This window comes from Anopheles ziemanni, chromosome 3, assembly GCF_943734765.1.
Source record: "Anopheles ziemanni chromosome 3, idAnoZiCoDA_A2_x.2, whole genome shotgun sequence".
Lineage (NCBI taxonomy): Eukaryota > Metazoa > Arthropoda > Insecta > Diptera > Culicidae > Anopheles > Anopheles ziemanni.
Window position 1 is genome coordinate 19,708,056 of NC_080706.1, and position 18,071 is coordinate 19,726,126.

The 18,071-nt window shown below is 46.6% G+C and overlaps 4 protein-coding genes across 4 annotated transcripts in view; 3 read left to right on the forward strand and 1 right to left on the reverse strand.

The window, feature by feature from the left end:
- The window catches only part of LOC131289067 (AP-1 complex subunit gamma-1-like), a 28,041-nt gene extending 22,772 nt beyond the window's left edge, over window positions 1–5,269 (forward strand). Inside the window, exons 2-8 of the mRNA XM_058318266.1 lie at window positions 1,060–1,127; window positions 1,209–1,539; window positions 2,161–3,118; window positions 3,193–3,391; window positions 4,089–4,209; window positions 4,284–4,545; window positions 4,610–5,269. Coding sequence (XP_058174249.1) covers window positions 1,060–1,127; window positions 1,209–1,539; window positions 2,161–3,118; window positions 3,193–3,391; window positions 4,089–4,209; window positions 4,284–4,545; window positions 4,610–5,269 — 2,599 coding nt within the window. The remainder of the gene's footprint in view (window positions 1–1,059; window positions 1,128–1,208; window positions 1,540–2,160; window positions 3,119–3,192; window positions 3,392–4,088; window positions 4,210–4,283; window positions 4,546–4,609) is intronic.
- Window positions 5,270–6,657: 1,388 nt separating this feature from the next.
- Window positions 6,658–8,386, reverse strand: LOC131284302 (dynein light chain roadblock-type 2). The gene is made up of 3 exons (XM_058313156.1): window positions 8,324–8,386; window positions 7,058–7,136; window positions 6,658–6,935 (listed from the first exon to the last, which is right to left on the reverse strand). Exons 1-3 carry the CDS (start codon window positions 8,384–8,386, stop codon window positions 6,724–6,726), a joined length of 354 nt encoding a protein of 117 aa, XP_058169139.1. The 3' UTR covers window positions 6,658–6,723.
- Window positions 8,387–9,061: 675 nt separating this feature from the next.
- Window positions 9,062–13,581, forward strand: LOC131284303 (glutaminase liver isoform, mitochondrial). The gene is made up of 6 exons (XM_058313157.1): window positions 9,062–9,240; window positions 9,593–9,679; window positions 10,066–10,168; window positions 11,021–11,127; window positions 11,792–11,888; window positions 11,962–13,581. The coding sequence occupies exons 1-6, from the start codon at window positions 9,062–9,064 to the stop codon at window positions 13,567–13,569; spliced, it is 2,181 nt and encodes a 726-aa protein (XP_058169140.1). The 3' UTR covers window positions 13,570–13,581.
- A 428-nt stretch (window positions 13,582–14,009) lies between these two features.
- Window positions 14,010–14,709, forward strand: LOC131284304 (dynein light chain roadblock-type 2-like). Its single transcript, XM_058313158.1, has 2 exons — window positions 14,010–14,015; window positions 14,356–14,709. Exons 1-2 carry the CDS (start codon window positions 14,010–14,012, stop codon window positions 14,707–14,709), a joined length of 360 nt encoding a protein of 119 aa, XP_058169141.1.
- Window positions 14,710–18,071: the final 3,362 nt, after the last annotated feature.

Consider the following 18,071-nt stretch of genomic DNA (forward strand, 5'->3'; position numbering starts at 1 on the left):
GCACATTGGCACGGCTGGCAGGGACTGACCTGGACGCATGCTGTATTATTCTGGTTGTAAATCAACTTTTTTTTTTATGTCATTACCGGTCGTTGTGGTTTTTCCATCCTTCCCTCGGTGGATGGAACACGGTCGGTGGTTAGATCAAATTACGGCTTTTGGGATTTGATATTGGCTTGTTGATATCGTACGGAAAATCGTCTGGTCTCCCTGTTCACCTTGCACAAGCTAGGGTGTTTACCAAATTAGAGCTTGTTAGCTAGCGAGAAGGTAAAATTTGTTGCACTATTTTACGACCAGTGATACCTTGTGTTTCTTGTGGCAAATTCGTTGAATCGCAATGTGTATTGATTGGAAAAGAAAAGAAATAATGCTAAAAATATCCTTTCGATCAGTTTTCCACAAGTTCACCGCTTCGTTTGTTTTTATAAAACAAAAACAAAAATGGCAAACCCAAAACAAAACGCTAGATTTTGTTCAACTCGAATCGCGATAAACGGTTGCCTTTTAAAAAGGATTTCCGTTTTCTCCGAAACAAGCCCACCCGCGATGGTATCGGACCGGAGCGTAATTGAATCACCGGGCGCCACGAACGCCCGGCCCAGACCGAAGCCGTTGTGGGGGCGTCGAGAGGCCCAGGAGCTAATCAAACCCCTCCCGCTCCCACACCTGAAACCCGGATCTCTCTAAACGGAGGCAACGAAGGTGAATAATAACCCACCGACAAATCACCCTCATCGGGGGGCAAGACATGACCGCTGCGAGCGGCGGGCGGGGGAAAATGCTGGAACAACAAGCCTCCGGATAATCTGCTCATTAATGAGTTTTGGTTTTTCTTCGGTACGGTTGATTAAAAACGACCTTTTGGAATGGTTTTTTTGTTTTATTATGCAGGTGAACAAGCACGTGGTGGGAAGCGGTTGGGCGGTCGGATTTGTCGAAATTAGAAAGCCCCCGTTTGATAAATGGACGTTCCATGTAACGAGCCGTGGAAATTGGGTTAACACATTTCATCCATATTCATTCGCCGGGTGGCATCTTCTTTTCTTCTCTCCACAGATACAGCCCGGGACTGACGATAAACAACATCAAACAGGTGATCAATGAAACAATCGAGACCAACATCCGTAAGTAGGAGCCGGAGGATCCGGAACAAACAAGGCATATTATCGACATCCCTTTTTTCCTTTCCCCTGTTCAAACGCCAGTACGCAAACCCGCCCCGACGCGGCTCCGTGACCTGATCCGACAGATACGGGCCTGCCGGACGGCAGCGGAGGAGCGGGCCGTGGTCAACACAGAATGTGCCTACATCCGGAGCACCTTCCGCGAGACGGACTGCATCTGGAAGTGCCGCAACATGGCCAAGCTGCTGTACATCCACATGCTCGGCTATCCGGCCCACTTCGGGCAGGTCGAGTGCCTCAAGCTGGCCGCCAGCCCGAAGTACACCGACAAGCGGATAGGCTACCTGGGCGCGATGCTGCTGCTGGACGAACGGGCCGACGTGCACGTGCTGCTTACGAACTGCCTTAAAAAGTAAGTCACGACAAACGAACGAACGAACGAACGAACGAGAAAAAATAATGTTCAGTTGTTGGAAAACAACCGCCCCCATCAAGGGTTTTAAAAATTCAGCCAAAGGGGGACAGTGGGCAGTGAAAAACCACAAAATCGTTACAACACACTAACGAACCTCACAAAGTAAGGCAAAGAAAGACTCCATTCCACCTATCGAGCCATGTTTCGGTTGGTTGGACTAACATCGTCGTAACGCGCCGACGGAACGAGTTTCCAAAAAACTTCCCCTTATGCAATCCAAGCTGGGATAATAATTAAACTTTAACGACAGCGTAAACTGACTCCTTCCACGGGGAACGCTGTGTGTATCGGGAAACTTTGCGTGGAAATATGACACCCTTCCCCACGTCTGGTGTTGGACTTTTGTTTGTGGGTAGGTAAAGCTCCTCCGTTGGGCTCATCCATCATTTCGCCGACGAATCGGATGGCTGAAAGGAGAATGAATAACGTTGCTTTTCTCCCAAACGACAACCCTTGTTGATTCGTCGCTTTAATGGAGTTTATTTTTTAACTTGAATCCTTGAAGATGTTGTTGGTTTGATTTTGGTAAAGAGAATCCCGTCCCCCGTTCCTTTGCAGCGATCTCAACAGCTCGACGCAATTCATCGTCGGAACGGCGCTGTGCACGCTGGCCGCCATCGCGTCCCCGGAGATGGCGCGCGACCTCTGCAACGACGTCGAGCGGCTGATCGTCTCGACCAACGCGTTCCTGCGCAAGAAAGCGATCCTCTGTGCCTTCCGGTTCGTGCGCCGGGTCCCGGAGCTGATGGAGGACTATCTGCCCAAGTGCGAGGTGTTCCTGGCGGACAAGAACCACGGCATCCTGATCGCCACCATCACGCTCATCACGGAGATGTGCGAGCAGAGTGGGCCGGTGCTGCGCTACTTCAAGTCCATCATCCCGACGCTGGTGCGCATGCTCAAGTCGCTCACGGTGACGGGCTACTCGCCGGAGCATCTGGTCAGCGGCGTCAGCGATCCGTTCCTGCAGGTGAAGATCCTTCGGCTGCTGCGCGTGCTCGGCCGCGGTGATCCGGCCCAGTCGGAGATCATGAACGACGTGCTGGCGCAGGTGGCAACCAACACCGAGACGAGCAAGAACGCCGGCAACGCGATCCTCTACGAGACGGTGCTGACGATCATGAACGTCGAGTCGGAGAACAGCCTGCGCGTGCTGGCGGTCAACATTCTCGGGCGGTTTCTGCTGAACAACGACAAGAACATTCGGTTCATCGGGCTGCTGACGCTGGTGAAGACCGTCCACAAGGACATGACGGCGGTCCAGCGCCACCGCATCACCATCCTCGAGTGCCTTTCCGATGCGGACCCATCGATCCAACGCTGCGCTATGGAGCTCTCCTTTACGCTCATCAACACGCAGAACATCGAGATGGTGGTGCGCGAGCTGCTGCGCTACCTCGAATCGACCGACGCCGAGATGAAGGCAGTCTGTAGCAGCAAGATTGTGCTGGCCGCCGAAACCTACTCCCCGTCGATCCATTGGCATCTGGATGTGCTGCTAAAGATCCTCACGATCGTACGTTAAGCGCCTCAACTAACATAATTTTTTCTCGTACGTAATAAATAATCTCTCGCGTTTCCCTTCTTTAGGCTGGAAACCACATCCGGGACGACGTCATCTCGTCCACCATACAGCTCATCTCGAACAGTCCCGTGCACGAGCAACGCTTCATCACCGGCAAGATGTGGCAGGCCATTACCAACATGAACCAGCTCGAGAACCGGCAACCGCTCGTTCAGGTCGCCGTCTGGACGATAGGCGAGTACGCCGAATCGGGCGGTTTCGATGGTAAGTCCTATCCACCAACCAAAGACAGACGTAAGACTTACGTCGTTAAATGAGGGGAAGAATTGAGATAACAGCTGACTGATAAGACACTGCTACAATGAATTCCAAACTACTGTACTTGAAAACGGAGAAAATGTTTGAAATCACATTAGCAGAAAAAAGTTTTGAATTAGTTCCATGAGGTGTTGTGAAGCATGTTTTAAAATGAAAATTAGTCCATGCACTGCAAAAAACGAAACGCTTTCAAAAAGATTATACATTCTAAACATAAATGAATGAACAGCAACAGCACTTCTTTAGGTCAACGCTTGAAACAACATTTAACGACCTTTGTAAAAAAAAGTCATATGGAAAACCAACGTGGCACGAAAACTTCTTCATTATTTGTGCCAGGAAATTATCATTACGAACCCTTGCTTCAATTAGCGTTAATGGCGATGTCTATTGATCGCACTATTGTATTGATCGCACTATTCGGTAGAGAAATGCCAAGGACTACCAAATATTTAATAGCTGTTTCTTTGTCCCGCTCGTCAATCGATTGTCATACTAGCAAAGTATTAAAGGTATGCAATTGAAGTAATGGCTATAAAACATGCAATACCTTTTTCGTGCTGAGTAAATATCGTCAAAGAAATTGTCTAAATTGTACTCATCCTAAATGACATAATTTCCTTTTTTTATTTTCTATAAACAGAGTTTGAACTCATCGAACACTACCGCCAGCTGCTGTGGGCCCCGCAACTTTCAATTAGCACTAAACAGTACATTTTGGTGTCATTGGCCAAAATAAGCGTCCGGATAGATGGATGCACACCGTAAGGAAACGTTGGAAAACCCATAAAAGAATTACATTTAATTAAGTTTTGTCCTTTCCGTTCCGATCCTGTAGAGAAATACAAAACATCATCAACTCGTTCCGGGTGCATCTGAACATCGATCTGCAACAGCGAGCGAACGAGTTCTCGCAGCTGTTCGGTGACCACAAGCACCTAAGGACGTCACTACTGGAAAAGATGCCAAAGCTGAAACTATCCGAGCTGACAGCATCCGAATACAATGCAGACTTTACCGCCGAGGAGTCATCGGACACAGAGCAACAGCAGCAGCAGCAGCAGCAACAAGATGTTCCGGTCCCTCCAGCGGAACCATCGGTATGGAGGATTCGAGAGGATAAGAAAAGTTACAGACATTTCAAAATGGATTTTATTTTTACAGAATCAAGATATCCTTTTGGACCTTCTTGGCGATTGCTTCACCAGTGATGGGAATGGCAATAATGCCCTCGCCATCGTGCCCGTCCCGCAAGCGACACAATCCCAACCGTACTATCCTACAACGAGCTTTAATCGAAACGGACCAACCACAAACAACAATGGACCCGGAGCGACGGGGTCTGGCGATATCCTGAACCTTCTTGGACTGACCGCACAAACGAACGCGCTGACAATCTATCAACCACCGATACCTATGCCCGCGATCCCTTCGATGGACGTGTACCAGAAGGACGACATTCATATCCGCTTTTTCATCCATCCGAGCGGTGCTGCGCCCTTCGAGCAGCCCACGATGAGCCCCGCACCCGCCCGCATCACCGTTCAAACGACCAACGGGTCGCACAATACGGTCGAAAAGTTCCTCTTTCAGGCGGCGGTACCCAAGTCCTTTGCGCTGACTCTCCGCGAACCGTCCGGTTCCGTGATGCCACCGGGTGGTACGATCATGCAGGATCTGCTGATCGTACGGCACAACACGGGCGGGGCGCCATCCGCCGCCAGCGGGTTGCGCATGAAGGTGCGCTTTTCGTACGAGGTCGAAAATTACTCCATGGTGGAGCAGATTGACGTGAACGATTTTCCGAACGATTTCCTTCGCTAGCATTCGGCTGACGGGCGGGCCGGAGAGGTAGTACGTGGGTGATCGACGTGTCGGGCAGCCTAAGGTGGGACGAACGACGCGCTAGTAAAAATCAAGAAATAAAATAAAATCTTATCGTTGAAGGCTGTATTTCTATTCGGGCACGGAACACACAGAGTTAATCGAATACGACGAATGTATCGTTTCAAGCCCTCGCACACTATTCTTATGTAGGAAAATTCTAAATCCTTAAATCGAAGAGAAAACCTACCGAAGGTACAAAGCAGACCGAGCTCATAAAAAAAATCTAGCGATTTATAAACAAAAACAAAACCTTTTTACTCTCTGTAAATTACAGCCCGAAGCTATATGTAAGCTCGATGTACCGCATGGGACAACAGCAAAAACAGTGTCGGGTCGGAAGGAAAGTAATCGGATTACTCTTTTTCCTATTAAAAATCAATTGAATATTTCGAACAAAACCGAACCCACAACAGCCCGATATGGGCGGCATGTTTTAAAACCACGGGCATACTTTACCGCCCAACAATTGTGATCGAACGTATTTTAAAACTATCTACATTTTTCCCACCAAAAGAAAAACGAAACCCCTGTCGGACCGGAAAATTGGACCAAGTGTTTGACCAACAAAAAAATCATTAATCCTGTAAAAAAATACCCACAATACTTTCATCCCCAGATAGTGGATAACCGTAGAAGTAGGACGAATAAGTAGGCCATAGCGGAGGATAACGATTGGACCCATATACACGAGTTTGAACATTCTTTCCTATCCGGGTTCGTTGTTCATTGTATCAAGTCAGTAAAGAACGCTCCAATATTGGGCATCGTCTGTTGTTGTTCAGTTGTATTATCTCCTGCAGTTCTCGTTAGCAACCAACTTAAAATTTATTGTGATTTTTGAGGACGTTCTCCTCGAAGAATGTTGACTACAGCAGTTTGTGTTTAGTTTAGTTGGCCATTCTTTTCAAGTTGATTGTAATAAAGTTGAATATTTTAATGCAAAGGTTTAGGATACAGATTTAAGGAGGCACAGGCCCAATGTAGGAATGTTCCAAAAATTCTACCAGCACCATAAGAAGAAGTCAGCAACTTTTATCGTTCGGTTGCTTTTATGAAAATATGAATAAAATAAAAAAAATAAAAAATTCAAGATCCGTGTTTCATTACTGTTTTAGTGCAGTTTAATTTTCCCTCAAGTTTGCACGATTAGTTTGCTTTCAATGAAGATTGTTTAAATAAGAACTCATCACTCGTTGCACCCTGTCTATAAATGTTTCCCTACTTTCGCACTATAATTTAACTGAATCACTTCGCAAATGGGTAGGAAAACCATATCGGGTTCCATACCCTTCAAGGGTTTGCCTATCGAACGATAACATAGAAGAACAAAAGTAATGCTTGAAGCAATTCACTCGTAACTGCTTCCATTCGGGGTAAGCTGATGTCGCCGTTTAGTCCGTTGGATTTTGAATGACGATTAACAGGAAGTCCTTATCAGGAGCGACCATGATTTCGTGCTTCTTCGACCGGACCCGCAGGAAGGACAGGTCATTCGATGGGTCCAAATCACGGACCACCGACCGGGCCTTGTCCGACAGCTGGCTCATCAATCCGGCATACTGCACCGTGGACGTGTTGTCCAGTGTACTTTTCACAGGAATGCCTACGGGTTAGGAAAGATACAGATTGAATAAACGAAACTAACGTGGATTGATCTCAACTAGATACAGTCGTGCTGGCAATTGATGACATCATCCAAACACCGTTCAATGCAACGGGACGTACCTTCATTGTTGACCACTATGGTTCCGACAACACCCTTGTGCGATTGGATACGTTTTAGCGTTTCTTCCACCTCTTGCGACTGTCGGCAGATGAATTGAAGGTGAAAAAAGATGAAAGCACAACATGTTGATTAGTTTTTCCCCAACTCATTCGGCTGCGGTTGTGTATTGCCATTCTTGCATTTGATTCGCCTTTTGAACTTACCATGGTATGGCTACGGTTTGAAAACTAGTCAAACTATTAACCCACAACTAAAATACACCACCAGATAAGGAAGATTTACGAAACAGATTTGCACAGAAACACCTTTTTCGTTTTCACCGATAAAATAGTACGTCTGCTGTGTTTCGTTGGATATGGCTAAAAAATATTGCTTTGTTTTGACAACCAAACAAAAGTTACAAAACGTTATCAATGGTTACTCAACGTTATTCAACGTTACCGCATGACAGGTAGCGTTATTGCTACTCGGCGTTACAGCTTAAGCGTTAGGCGTTATGATTTTCGAATTGTCGGTTTGAAATGTGTAAGAAAAAAACATTTACACAAAGAAATTTAAAACAAAACATCATTTATAAACTAGTAAATAAATGCATTTGGGCTGCACAGAGCGCTGGCAACTACTCATTACATGAAAATTCAAAACTCAAAAAAACAAAAGCACGTGCTTCATTTATAACGTAACCACCATGCGCCACCAGGCGCCACCATCTGTTGTTTGCTTGAGATAAAGAAACGGCAGCGCGCTCCTATCTGATGTCTTTCGTAAACAACATGAAATTCACACAAATCTTGCAGCCTCCATGAATAAAACGTGTAGTTACTACGTGCTGAAAAACACAAGTATAAATATTTTCCGAAACCAGCAAGATAACAAATAAGTTTTCGAGTATCTTGGAATGATTATCAAATGATCACGATTGTTGTGCGTTAGTAAGATGATTCACACAAACAGGTACACTGCGTGGGGGATGCTTCCTCCAACGAACTCAAGCTTCTTCGGAATTCCACCGTTTTATTATAAAAAAACATGTTGGCAACGGAAGCTCCACGTCCCGATTCAAAACGGTCGTCTCGCATCTTATTCACGACAGCAACGCTTTCTGTTCCATTGAAGACCCATTAACCACGCTTATCTCATATCGCAAAGAAATACTCTGAGAAAATCATCTCGGATATCAACAACACCAACAGAACAAACAAACTCACATGGTATGTCTGTGTATTTTACGTTGTTTCGTGTCCCTATGCTTTTCATTCACTCACACAGATCCCGTGCAGATGATGCAATGTGGAGAACTTTTCTGCCTCTTCCAAAAAGTTTAGCATGGTTTAGTTCTCGTTAGGCTATAGGGAAGGGTAGGACTATCGTTGCCCAGGCGCAGGTCCACCGGCGCCCACAGACTGTATGTCGGCAGAAAGAAACATAAGCAGCTGAAAAGGAAAATGGGTATCACGCTTGCGGCAGAGTGATAGAGACAGCACCTGGTGCGAAGAGTAGAGGTATATTTAAAGGAGAGTGTAACGAGTCCTTTCGAGTCGAACGCCAAGAGTCCTTACTCCGTTATCAGTGGCAAGTGTGTAACAACAGTGATTACTTCATCGGCGTGATTGACAACGATTTAGTGAAACCTGAAAGGCTTTCGTGAAGGGTTAAACCGTTGCTTAGCTTGTGATATTAAATCAAAGTGACACGTGAAAGTAATCGATTTACTCCACCCATTGGTGCCCCCATCATTCGCATCCCTACGCACGAAGTTACGACACACACCGAAAAAGGACACTCAGGAAGGTTAAACGTTTGCGCTCAGCGGTTTTTTTTGGGGAGACTCCAAATCGATATTTACTTCAGCACCGTGAAATAAACTCCCAGGTCAACAGCCGCAGTGACTAAACACACTTCGACATCGCAAACATCGACTTCGTGTCCAGCCCGTGTGCAACTATTGTGTCCAGTGTTTTTAAAACGGTAGCTTCACGAGTTTCAACCTTGTGCAGCGAACGATGAATCTCTCACGCGTATGTGCAAATTTACAAAACTTAACACATCACCTTCCGTGCGGCTTTAGCGCGGGTGTCATTAGTTACGGATATAGGCCGTTTTCGTGCCATCAGGAGACCACCGCCACCACCGAGGCAGCATCTCCGGGTTGTTTCAAAGCGTCAAGCAGCAGCCGGCATAGGTAACTAAAAAGAAATCATTCCAAAAGAACCGATAACATCATTTCTACCGAACCGATTCACCGTGACAACCAATTAGCAGGCCGTTGTTCTTAGCAAAAGTAAAACAAGCGTGCGAATGGCGTGTGGCCAAATTTCTATCAGCTGTTACCGTGGCACGCGGCGTTAAAGAGAATTAAAAAACGAAAACAAAGAACCAGAATTGTTCATTAACACAGGGAAAAACATGTTAATAAAAAAACTAATATTTGTGTAGAAAATTTTCAAACAATAACAAAAGACATATAAAAAAAGAAGGCAATCGAAATATTTTAGACTCATTGACGGTTCTTTTACTTTCAACATCTTCCACAGATTTTCGGTGCAACAAGTGCGTTCCTACAGTCAAAAAGCGCATTTCTACAATGTCGACCGCAAACGTGGGCCGCTGCAGGTCGAGGAGTGAGTATCTGCATGACTCATAACCACGTTGAAATATTTGAGTAAAAACCTCGATCACTCCAGAGGGATTCACATGTTTAGTAGAGCAATGCTCCACTCCTCAAGCCACGTCAGAATCACGCGCCCCTTTCGAGTTCGAACTGGTTTGTTGTGGAGCGCAAGTGTGACGGCAATGTTTACTACCCCCTTGTGATCATCGGCAATGTTTACGTGCGAATCGTCACAGTATTTATCTGGCGTCTAAGATTAGACCCGACTGGGAGACATTTGACACAAGTAGTTTCATTTTTTTCTAGAAACATTCTCGAAACAACTTCCTACCACACGCTGAAACATAAATAACTGCCCAACGTGCTACTCCTCGTTGTTGCTGACCCACGTCACAGATTAGCTAATGTTGATTCACTATTATCACCTCATCATACGCCACCTGAAGATGTTATGACGTGGTTCCGCCAGGGGAGTCTTAGGGGAGCAGGTTGGGAGAAGGTAAAATTCTGCTCCGAGGAAGAAACAACTTTCAAGAAGACTGTTTGAGACGAGCCCTTCTTTCGAGCTTTTGCAGACAGACAGAAAAAAAATAGATCCGACCGTAAACTGATTTTTCATTCGTAAACTGTCACAAAACTACGCACAATCCCGTCCCGCACAACACCAACCTCAAATCGTTTCCATCTCAACTGATGGTGCTTACGTAGAAATTCCTTCGCCGCTAAGCAACGAACCAAATATTGATTCGCATTGGTTAGCGAACGCTTGTCATTTAATAGAAGCGAAGTTTTTCTCAATCCAAATACGACAAACCAGCGCCAGATCAATAACAGTTATCGTAGAATTGATCAACAACACCGCATCTTTCCCGCGGGTCTTTTACGTTTCTCTCATTTTTTTATTTATCCTACTGGCAACAGGAATCGAATTCGATTGGATGGAACTTAATTCAGCGCCCCACTGCATTCTCCCCCCCAGACAGCACGTCGTTATATCGATCGACAACAAAACCCGCTAATGTGGCTTTTGATCCATGATCCTCGTGCGATCGTCTTGCTTTTATTGCTATTAACCGATCCTTATTTTTATCGCACCTTCCCACTCCACCTTCTTCGAAACGAGATGGATGAGGTGAACGAATAAAAAGGCCTGGAGTGTGCTCGAATTTCTGATAGTGTACGATCGGTGCTCATCGAATCAGGGCGTGGGCTTAAAATTGTGCGTAGTGGATGTGATTTCGTTTTTCGAAAAAAGTGTTTACAAAAACGAAGCTTGTTTGAGTGTTGTTCAAAACGGTATCACTGAAACCAAACCATGGAAAACTTAATGACCGATGATACGGGTGACCAGCAGGAGATTTGTGACGTAACGATCCAGCAGCTCAATCGCACGAAGAGCAATGAAGTGACCCCGCAGCAGCGGGAAGCTTTCGTTAAGCTGCTGGCTAATTTTGTGAGGTACGACAGTAAAAGTGGATCATTTTGGTGGGAAAACTCGACGTATGTTAAATGGTTTAAGTTGTGACAAAAATCAGATCATGAAAGCTAAACAAATGGAAAACCTATTGACAGTGAAGCGCCAACGTCTCTAACGGCTTTAGTGCAAATACTCTGCGAGCCATGTGACATGGGTTATGAAAAGGAATTGAACAAATTGAACCGTTGTTAGCTTTCGAGCCAAAATCGTTATCCTTTAGACTGGGAAGTTTTCAATAAGTCTGATTACAATTTAATTGGTCGCCATGTTTTCTCCCTTTTGCTGCCTTTATTATTAAGATTCTTAAGGAGATCCTTTTCTATGGTAGAAATGTAAGTAAGGCAAAGAAAACATGCGTAGATCAATTTAGACACCCATTTGTCCTGCTGATACTACCATTCTTGTTTTTTTGTTAAAGGCTGTAGTAAATATTTTCTCTCACGTCCCATTAAACAACATAAGATTTTGTTCTTAATTTGCCGTTGTTTCATCACTTCCATTGTTTGAAACTCCTCTTACTGTTCCGCACGCGAAGCCGATTTGTTGAAATCTTTCGTTTCGAGGCGCAAGCGACGAACCTCATTTAAATCATTTGTAGCGATCAATTAATGTTTACTTCTACTCGTCTCATGGTTATCTAAACAGACAACGGGACTCGGACAAAAAGCACTCGGAAGATCAACTGTTCCAAATGTTTAAAAATAAGGACACGAACACGGTCAACATGGGCAAGTTCCTGGCGGTAGGTTTTCAGTCAGCCCCCGTTAGTGGTTTGTTGGTTGGTATAATTGAACTTCACTTTCGACTTCCCGCAGGAACTACGCACTATCGGCATCCGCCGGACGGATCCGCGCATCCAGGAGATGATGGAAAACCTGAAGCGCGTGCACAAGCTCAACAACTACGAGCACGGGTCGCCGCACACACAGCACCTGAACGAGGAAACCTTCAAGGCCGTGATCGCGCCCAACATCGTGCTGATTGCGCGCGCCTTCCGCCACCAGTTCGTCATCCCCGACTTCCAGGGCTTCACCAAAGACATCGAGGAGATCTACTGGAAGTGCAAGAGCAACGCCGATGGCAAGGTGGCCAACTACATCCCGCAGCTGTCGCGCGTCAACCCGGACTACTGGGGCGTCAGTGTGTGCACGATCGACGCGCAGCGCTTCTCGATCGGCGACACCTCGGTGCCGTTCACGCTGCAGAGCTGCAGCAAGCCGCTGACGTACGCGATCGCCCTCGAGAAGCTGGGCGCCCAGGTGGTGCACCAGTACATCGGCCAGGAGCCGAGCGGGCGCAACTTCAACGAGCTCGTGCTGGACTACGAGAAGAAGCCGCACAATCCGATGATCAACGCGGGCGCGATCCTCACCTGCTCGCTGCTGAAGACGCTCGTCCACCCGGAGATGACGCTGGCGGAGAAGTTCGACTACGCGCAGACCTGGTTCAGCCGGATGGCGGGCAACGAGCCGCTCGGCTTCAACAACGCCGTGTTCCTGTCGGAGCGCGAGGCGGCCGACCGGAACTACGCGCTCGGCTTCTACATGCGCGAGCACAAGTGCTACCCGGAGAAGGCGAACCTGCGCGAGTGCATGGACTTCTACTTCCAGATCTGCTCGATGGAGGCCACCTGCGACACGCTGTCGGTCGTCGCGGCCACCCTAGCCAACGGCGGCATCTGCCCGCTGACGGAGGAGCGCGTGCTGCAGTCGGAGAACGTCCGGGACGTGCTGTCGCTGATGCACTCGTGCGGCATGTACGACTTCAGCGGCCAGTTCGCGTTCAAGGTGGGTCTGCCGGCCAAGTCGGGCGTGTGCGGCGGCGTCATGCTGGTCATCCCGAACGTGATGGGCATGTTCATGTGGTCGCCGCCGCTCGATCCGCTCGGCAACAGCTGCCGGGGGGTGCAGTTCTGCAAGGAGCTCGTGGACGTGTTCAACTTCCACCTGTACGACAACATCAAGCACGGCTCGAACAAGAAGGACCCGCGCCGCCACCGGTACGAAACCAAGGGCCTGTCGGTGGTGAACCTGCTCTTCTCGGCGGCCATCGGTGACGTTACGGCCCTGCGGCGGCACAAGCTGTCCGGCATGGACATAACGCTCGCCGACTACGACGGCCGGACGGCGCTTCACCTTGCCAGCGCCGAGGGACACTTCGAGTGCGTCCGGTTCCTGCTCGAGCACTGCGGCGTTCCGCACGACCCGAAGGATCGCTGGGGCAACCGGCCGATCGACGAGGCGGAAACGTTCGGCCACGAGGACGTGGTGGCGCTGCTCCGCCAGTGGGAGGAGAAGGTGCTGAAGGCGAAATCCTGCGACGCGAGCGAAACGGGCTACAACTCCGACCAGGACAGCGACTCGTCCAGTGGGAAGGGATCGGCCAAGAAGGACGGTTCGCCCGGGGCGGAGATTTTAAATTAGACCAATTAGAACCTAGCCCATCACCACTGAATGACGAGCACCAGCTTTACCAGCGTTGAAAGCAAATCAACATTAACTGCGACAATAATTACCGCTGCGATTTAGGAACCGTATAAAGGGCACTCGGTTTAATTCGTCCCTTTCTATATGTAAACCACCTACCTAGATAGATGTTAGCGTTCATGCACCCTTTTCGTGTGCTTCTAACCGTGTGCGTGTGTGTGTATGAGTGCGTGTATAAATGCATGTCAATTAAACTATATCGATGTCGAATCAATCAATGAACTTAACGTCAATAAACCCAAACGAGACTGTATTCACCGACGGAAGGAGTTCGTTTCTTCTTTTACCTATTTCTATTTCCCATACCATCTGCTTCCCGAAAATGTCCCTCGTTGAGTGGAAAACAAACACCAATTTCTAATGTTCGACAACGAATGATGCATGTCAGGCAACACCGAATAAAAAAGGGTTTGATTAGCATAACGGATCCCTTCGTAGTTTTGTGTCTAGGTTCTAGCTCATAGTTGCCATGTTCGCCACAAAACACTCATAACTTAGGGGCATAATTAAAGGTGTTCTACTTTGTGGTTTGGGCACGTATGGTTATGGTTTTCAGTTTACCGTGAGCTGTGGAAGGTGAAAGAAATGGTTCGTGTCTGTCTTAGATCAATTTAGGAAACAGAACAATCTCATATATTTTAGATAAATTGATTGAACCTTTAAACTTACGAGGCGTTGTGTTAATAAAAAGCTATGTGTTTATCTCATGACCCTTTGCCGTAGGAAAAACCACCCAGTGTGCCACCGCCGGAACCGGAACCGGAGCCGGAAGATTTGCATGAAAAGTACATCGATCACTGCTTCGAGCTCATCCGCAACGTACGGTTGGTGAAACAGGTGATCGTAATGAACGATCAGGGCCATCCGGTGAGGAGTACCATCAGCGACGAAAGGGAATCGGTTGTCACGGCCGGACTTTACGCTAGCCTGAAGGATAAGGCCTGCTACTACCTGAAAGCTCTCGATCCGGAGGATGAGTTTCTTATGCTGCGAATTAAGACGCGCAACAACGAAGCCATTGTCAGCACGGACCCGGAGCACGGTTTGCTGTACATCACCGTACAAGTGCCGAAATAGAGACGATGCTCTCCAGCACTGAGCGCAAGTTTAAATTATTCGAAATCGATGTAATAAAATTGATTTTCTCACGATCAGAAAGCATATTATAAAAATAGTTCGTTGATCTTTTTATTAACCCAAAATATTAAACCAAAATATGATCATGTCCATCCACCCAAGTTCAGTGAAACTCCCGTCGCACTGTATCGTTAGAATACACATTCTCCGGAAGTCTAGAATTAAGAAAAATTAAATATGATATAAAATAGATGATAAAATAATTCATCGTGCAGCGTCGCACGGATGTCTCAAAACATGTCAAAAAACAAAGTAAATTACGAATAACTCATTTGTTTAACAACAACTATTACACCACACTATTGATTACAATCTCAAGTCACTAAAAAATAAATTTTAGCATCGACTTTGAAACTTCTCGTGGTTTTCTTATGAAAAAGTTATATAAAAGTATTTTAAGTACTCATTGGATAGAAATCTTAAGTACTCATTGGAAGAAGGTTGTCTACAACATGCCGGTTAAGTTTTTTGTCCCAGGTCATTTATCAGTGGATTTGTAGTTAAGATTGGTTACTGTAAGGATAATATACTGTCTGTTCATTACCTTAAAGACCATTTTGCAGTAACTTTTTACAAATTTCGGTAATCTATGTTTAATTTAATCCTGTAATTGTCCACTACAGTCTCCACATAATTCGAATTGAATTTATCAATTTTGGCTCATTAAAAGCATATAAGGCATGTTTAAAAAATATGTTTTTATGTTTTTATTTTACATGCTTATGCTCACGTCGCTGGTACAAACCGGCATACGAGAGCGACAGGTGAATAAATGAGAACGTGAGCACGCGCGAGAGCGAAGAGCATCAATGAGCAGACCGCAAACGGAAGAAAGAAGCATCGCGATGTGCGTTCCAAGAAAGCGCGAGCAGGACGTGACCGTCGCGCTTCTCGCGCGAGAAATTCCAGCAGACGCCTTTGGGAGCGGAGGAAAAAAATAGGCACAACACACTTCGGAACATCGTCAGCATCAGACGAGTTTGCACTTCGGTCGCGTTCGGTTGTGTGGTGTGATGGTGTGGCAGCAGCTCTCTATGCTAGTGCGCGCGTCTTCCGCATACTTTGACCGAGTCCGCTTTTCCCCCCGGTCCGTGGGCTTCGCGTAGGGCTATTGGCGTTCCAGTGCCAGAAGAGTGAGGTGTAGTTTTTCGAAAACAAAAATTTGTTCAATCTGAAACGTTGCATAGAAAACGGCCACAACAGTGCCCACCCCGTTGGCCAGCGTCGTTTCTACACGAGCCTCCGAGTTGCAGGCCGTCCCATGAGCCACCACCCTGTCCCCGTGCGGCACTACCTGTCACCGTGTGCCTCCGGAAATCGATTCCGGGCGGTTTAAAGCTCGCCAAGTGCACCCCTCAGCTTCCACTCGCGCGATGCTGCAGTAAAATGAGGCACAAGTGTCCGGCTCCATGAATGAGTCTTTGATGCATACCTGTCTGCCGTGGTGCTGCTAACGTGTGTTTGTTTGAGTGTGTGTGCGTATGAGTGTGCACGGTTTGTACACAAAAGTGTAAGCGCGTGAAAGCAAAGAAGAGGAAGCGAAAAAGGCAGAAAGAAACGGGCTGCGCCTGCTACGATCCGACGTAGCGTTTTGGGCTCGCGAAGGTAGTTTTCGGTGCACGGGAAAACTCAATTTGAAGAAAAGCTGTTCCTACACACACCGTCGAGCGAGCGGCCAGAACCGAAAGGACGCCACCCGATATCGACCAGCAATAGAAGCCAGCGCCAAAGGAAGGAAGGAAGGTAAATTGAATCAAGAGAGCATATAAACACGCAAAATATGTTTCCGCCGATCGATTCCGTCCGAGCCCGGAGCGTCGGGATGTCCTGCCGTAAGGATTGCCTGAGCGGGAAGGAGAGAGTGGGACGGCGTTGGAGAGTTGTGGCAAAAAGGTCCTCCATTCTCCGCCGTTCCTCGGCGAAAGAGGTTCCTCTTGCTCGCTGTGTTTAAGCCGCAAAAGAATTGCGTGGAGGAAATAAAAATGCAAATCTGTGCAGCGGCATGAATTTATCCCGAAAGAATTTCTTTTGCACTTGAAAATCCACGATTTTTGGCCACCGTCAGCGGAAATTACTCCGAGGTTCCATTGACTCAGCCGCGTCCAGCGTAGCGCGTGCTGCTTCGTGCGTATGTGGTGGGGCTCGTCGAATGGGCTCCGCGTGTGCGCGTGTGCATGAAATGTCAGTTCGCGTCGCGGCCCCGCGCGAGGGGCGATAAGATAAAAAAAACGGGCTGTCCCTAATGCTGTCTGTAATCAGCGTAATCTCGTGGCCGGTAGGTGAGCAGGTCACAGTGGAACATCGAACAACGCTGCATTTCGAGTCTCGCTGACTAAAGGCGTTGCTTGTTGCTGACACACAACACAAACAGCCCTTTTTTACATTTACTCATCACGGTTTGCTGCTTATCTGGTTACCATTTTGGTAAACATTGAAAAAAATCCACTCGAATCATTTTTGCATGCCTTTGATTCGATTCACTTTTTGTCATCTACGCGTTGAACGGAGAAATCGGTACCAAGCATGATCTCATTTGAATAGAAAGCAACTAACAAGCATCTTGTTTGATGGCTTTTAATGTAGAAAAACGAACTCTCCCCATTTTTGCTGCCCCTAGTGTAACAAACAAAACGAAATGAAAGTGCACCTTCCTCGGTGAGCTGGTTTCTGGCCGGTGTGAGCAAAAGAGATTTCAACTCCATCTCACGTCATTACTCACGCGGCTTTAGGGGATGCTCAAATCTCAGGGGTTGGCACACATTTCACGTACGAAATCGATTGAAACTAATAAATTGGGAAATTATTGGTCAAATGTTTTCTATCATGTTTTAAATTGAGAAAAAAAGAAAAATAAAATCATTGCTATGGGCCAACTTCTCGTCTCCTGTGATGATTTTAATAACGCCTTACGCAATATCGATTAATTTTACTGTTTTTTCTTTTCTTAAACTTATCTCTTCCTTCCTTGTGATGTAACTGAACTCAATATCGCATTCTACCTTTTTATTATAAAAGCTAATTACTTGATCTTTTAGGACAATTTAGGTTACAAACTTTTTCTAAAATGTCGACAACAGCAGGACCAAATCTACGAATTATTTGTGCAAGAAAGTAGAGTTCAGGGCCTCGGCAGAGTGAGTTCACATCACAATTGAAGGCAAGCCCTCTCGTGTACGAGAGGGTTGATTGTCCACTAACGCAAAGAGATAAAGTCAACAAAGTCCTAATAGATAAGCATAATCGAAAACGGTACCATACCTGAGATAGCAATCAGAAGAGTAGGAAAGTAACATATAATAGTA

Coding starts and splice junctions, on each gene's coding strand:
- LOC131284302 (XM_058313156.1), bottom strand. CDS start 8,386: ATGCTAAACTTTTTGGAAGAGGCAGAAAAGTTCTCCACATTGCATCAT. Junction 7,137..8,323: donor ATCATCTGCACGGGATCTGT/GTGAGTGAATGA, acceptor ATCTGCCGACAG/TCGCAAGAGGTGGAAGAAAC. Junction 6,936..7,057: donor CATAGTGGTCAACAATGAAG/GTACGTCCCGTT, acceptor CCTAACCCGTAG/GCATTCCTGTGAAAAGTACA.
- LOC131284303 (XM_058313157.1), top strand. CDS start 9,062: ATGAATCTCTCACGCGTATGTGCAAATTTACAAAACTTAACACATCAC. Junction 9,241..9,592: donor TCAAGCAGCAGCCGGCATAG/GTAACTAAAAAG, acceptor CATCTTCCACAG/ATTTTCGGTGCAACAAGTGC. Junction 9,680..10,065: donor GGGCCGCTGCAGGTCGAGGA/GTGAGTATCTGC, acceptor CCCACGTCACAG/ATTAGCTAATGTTGATTCAC.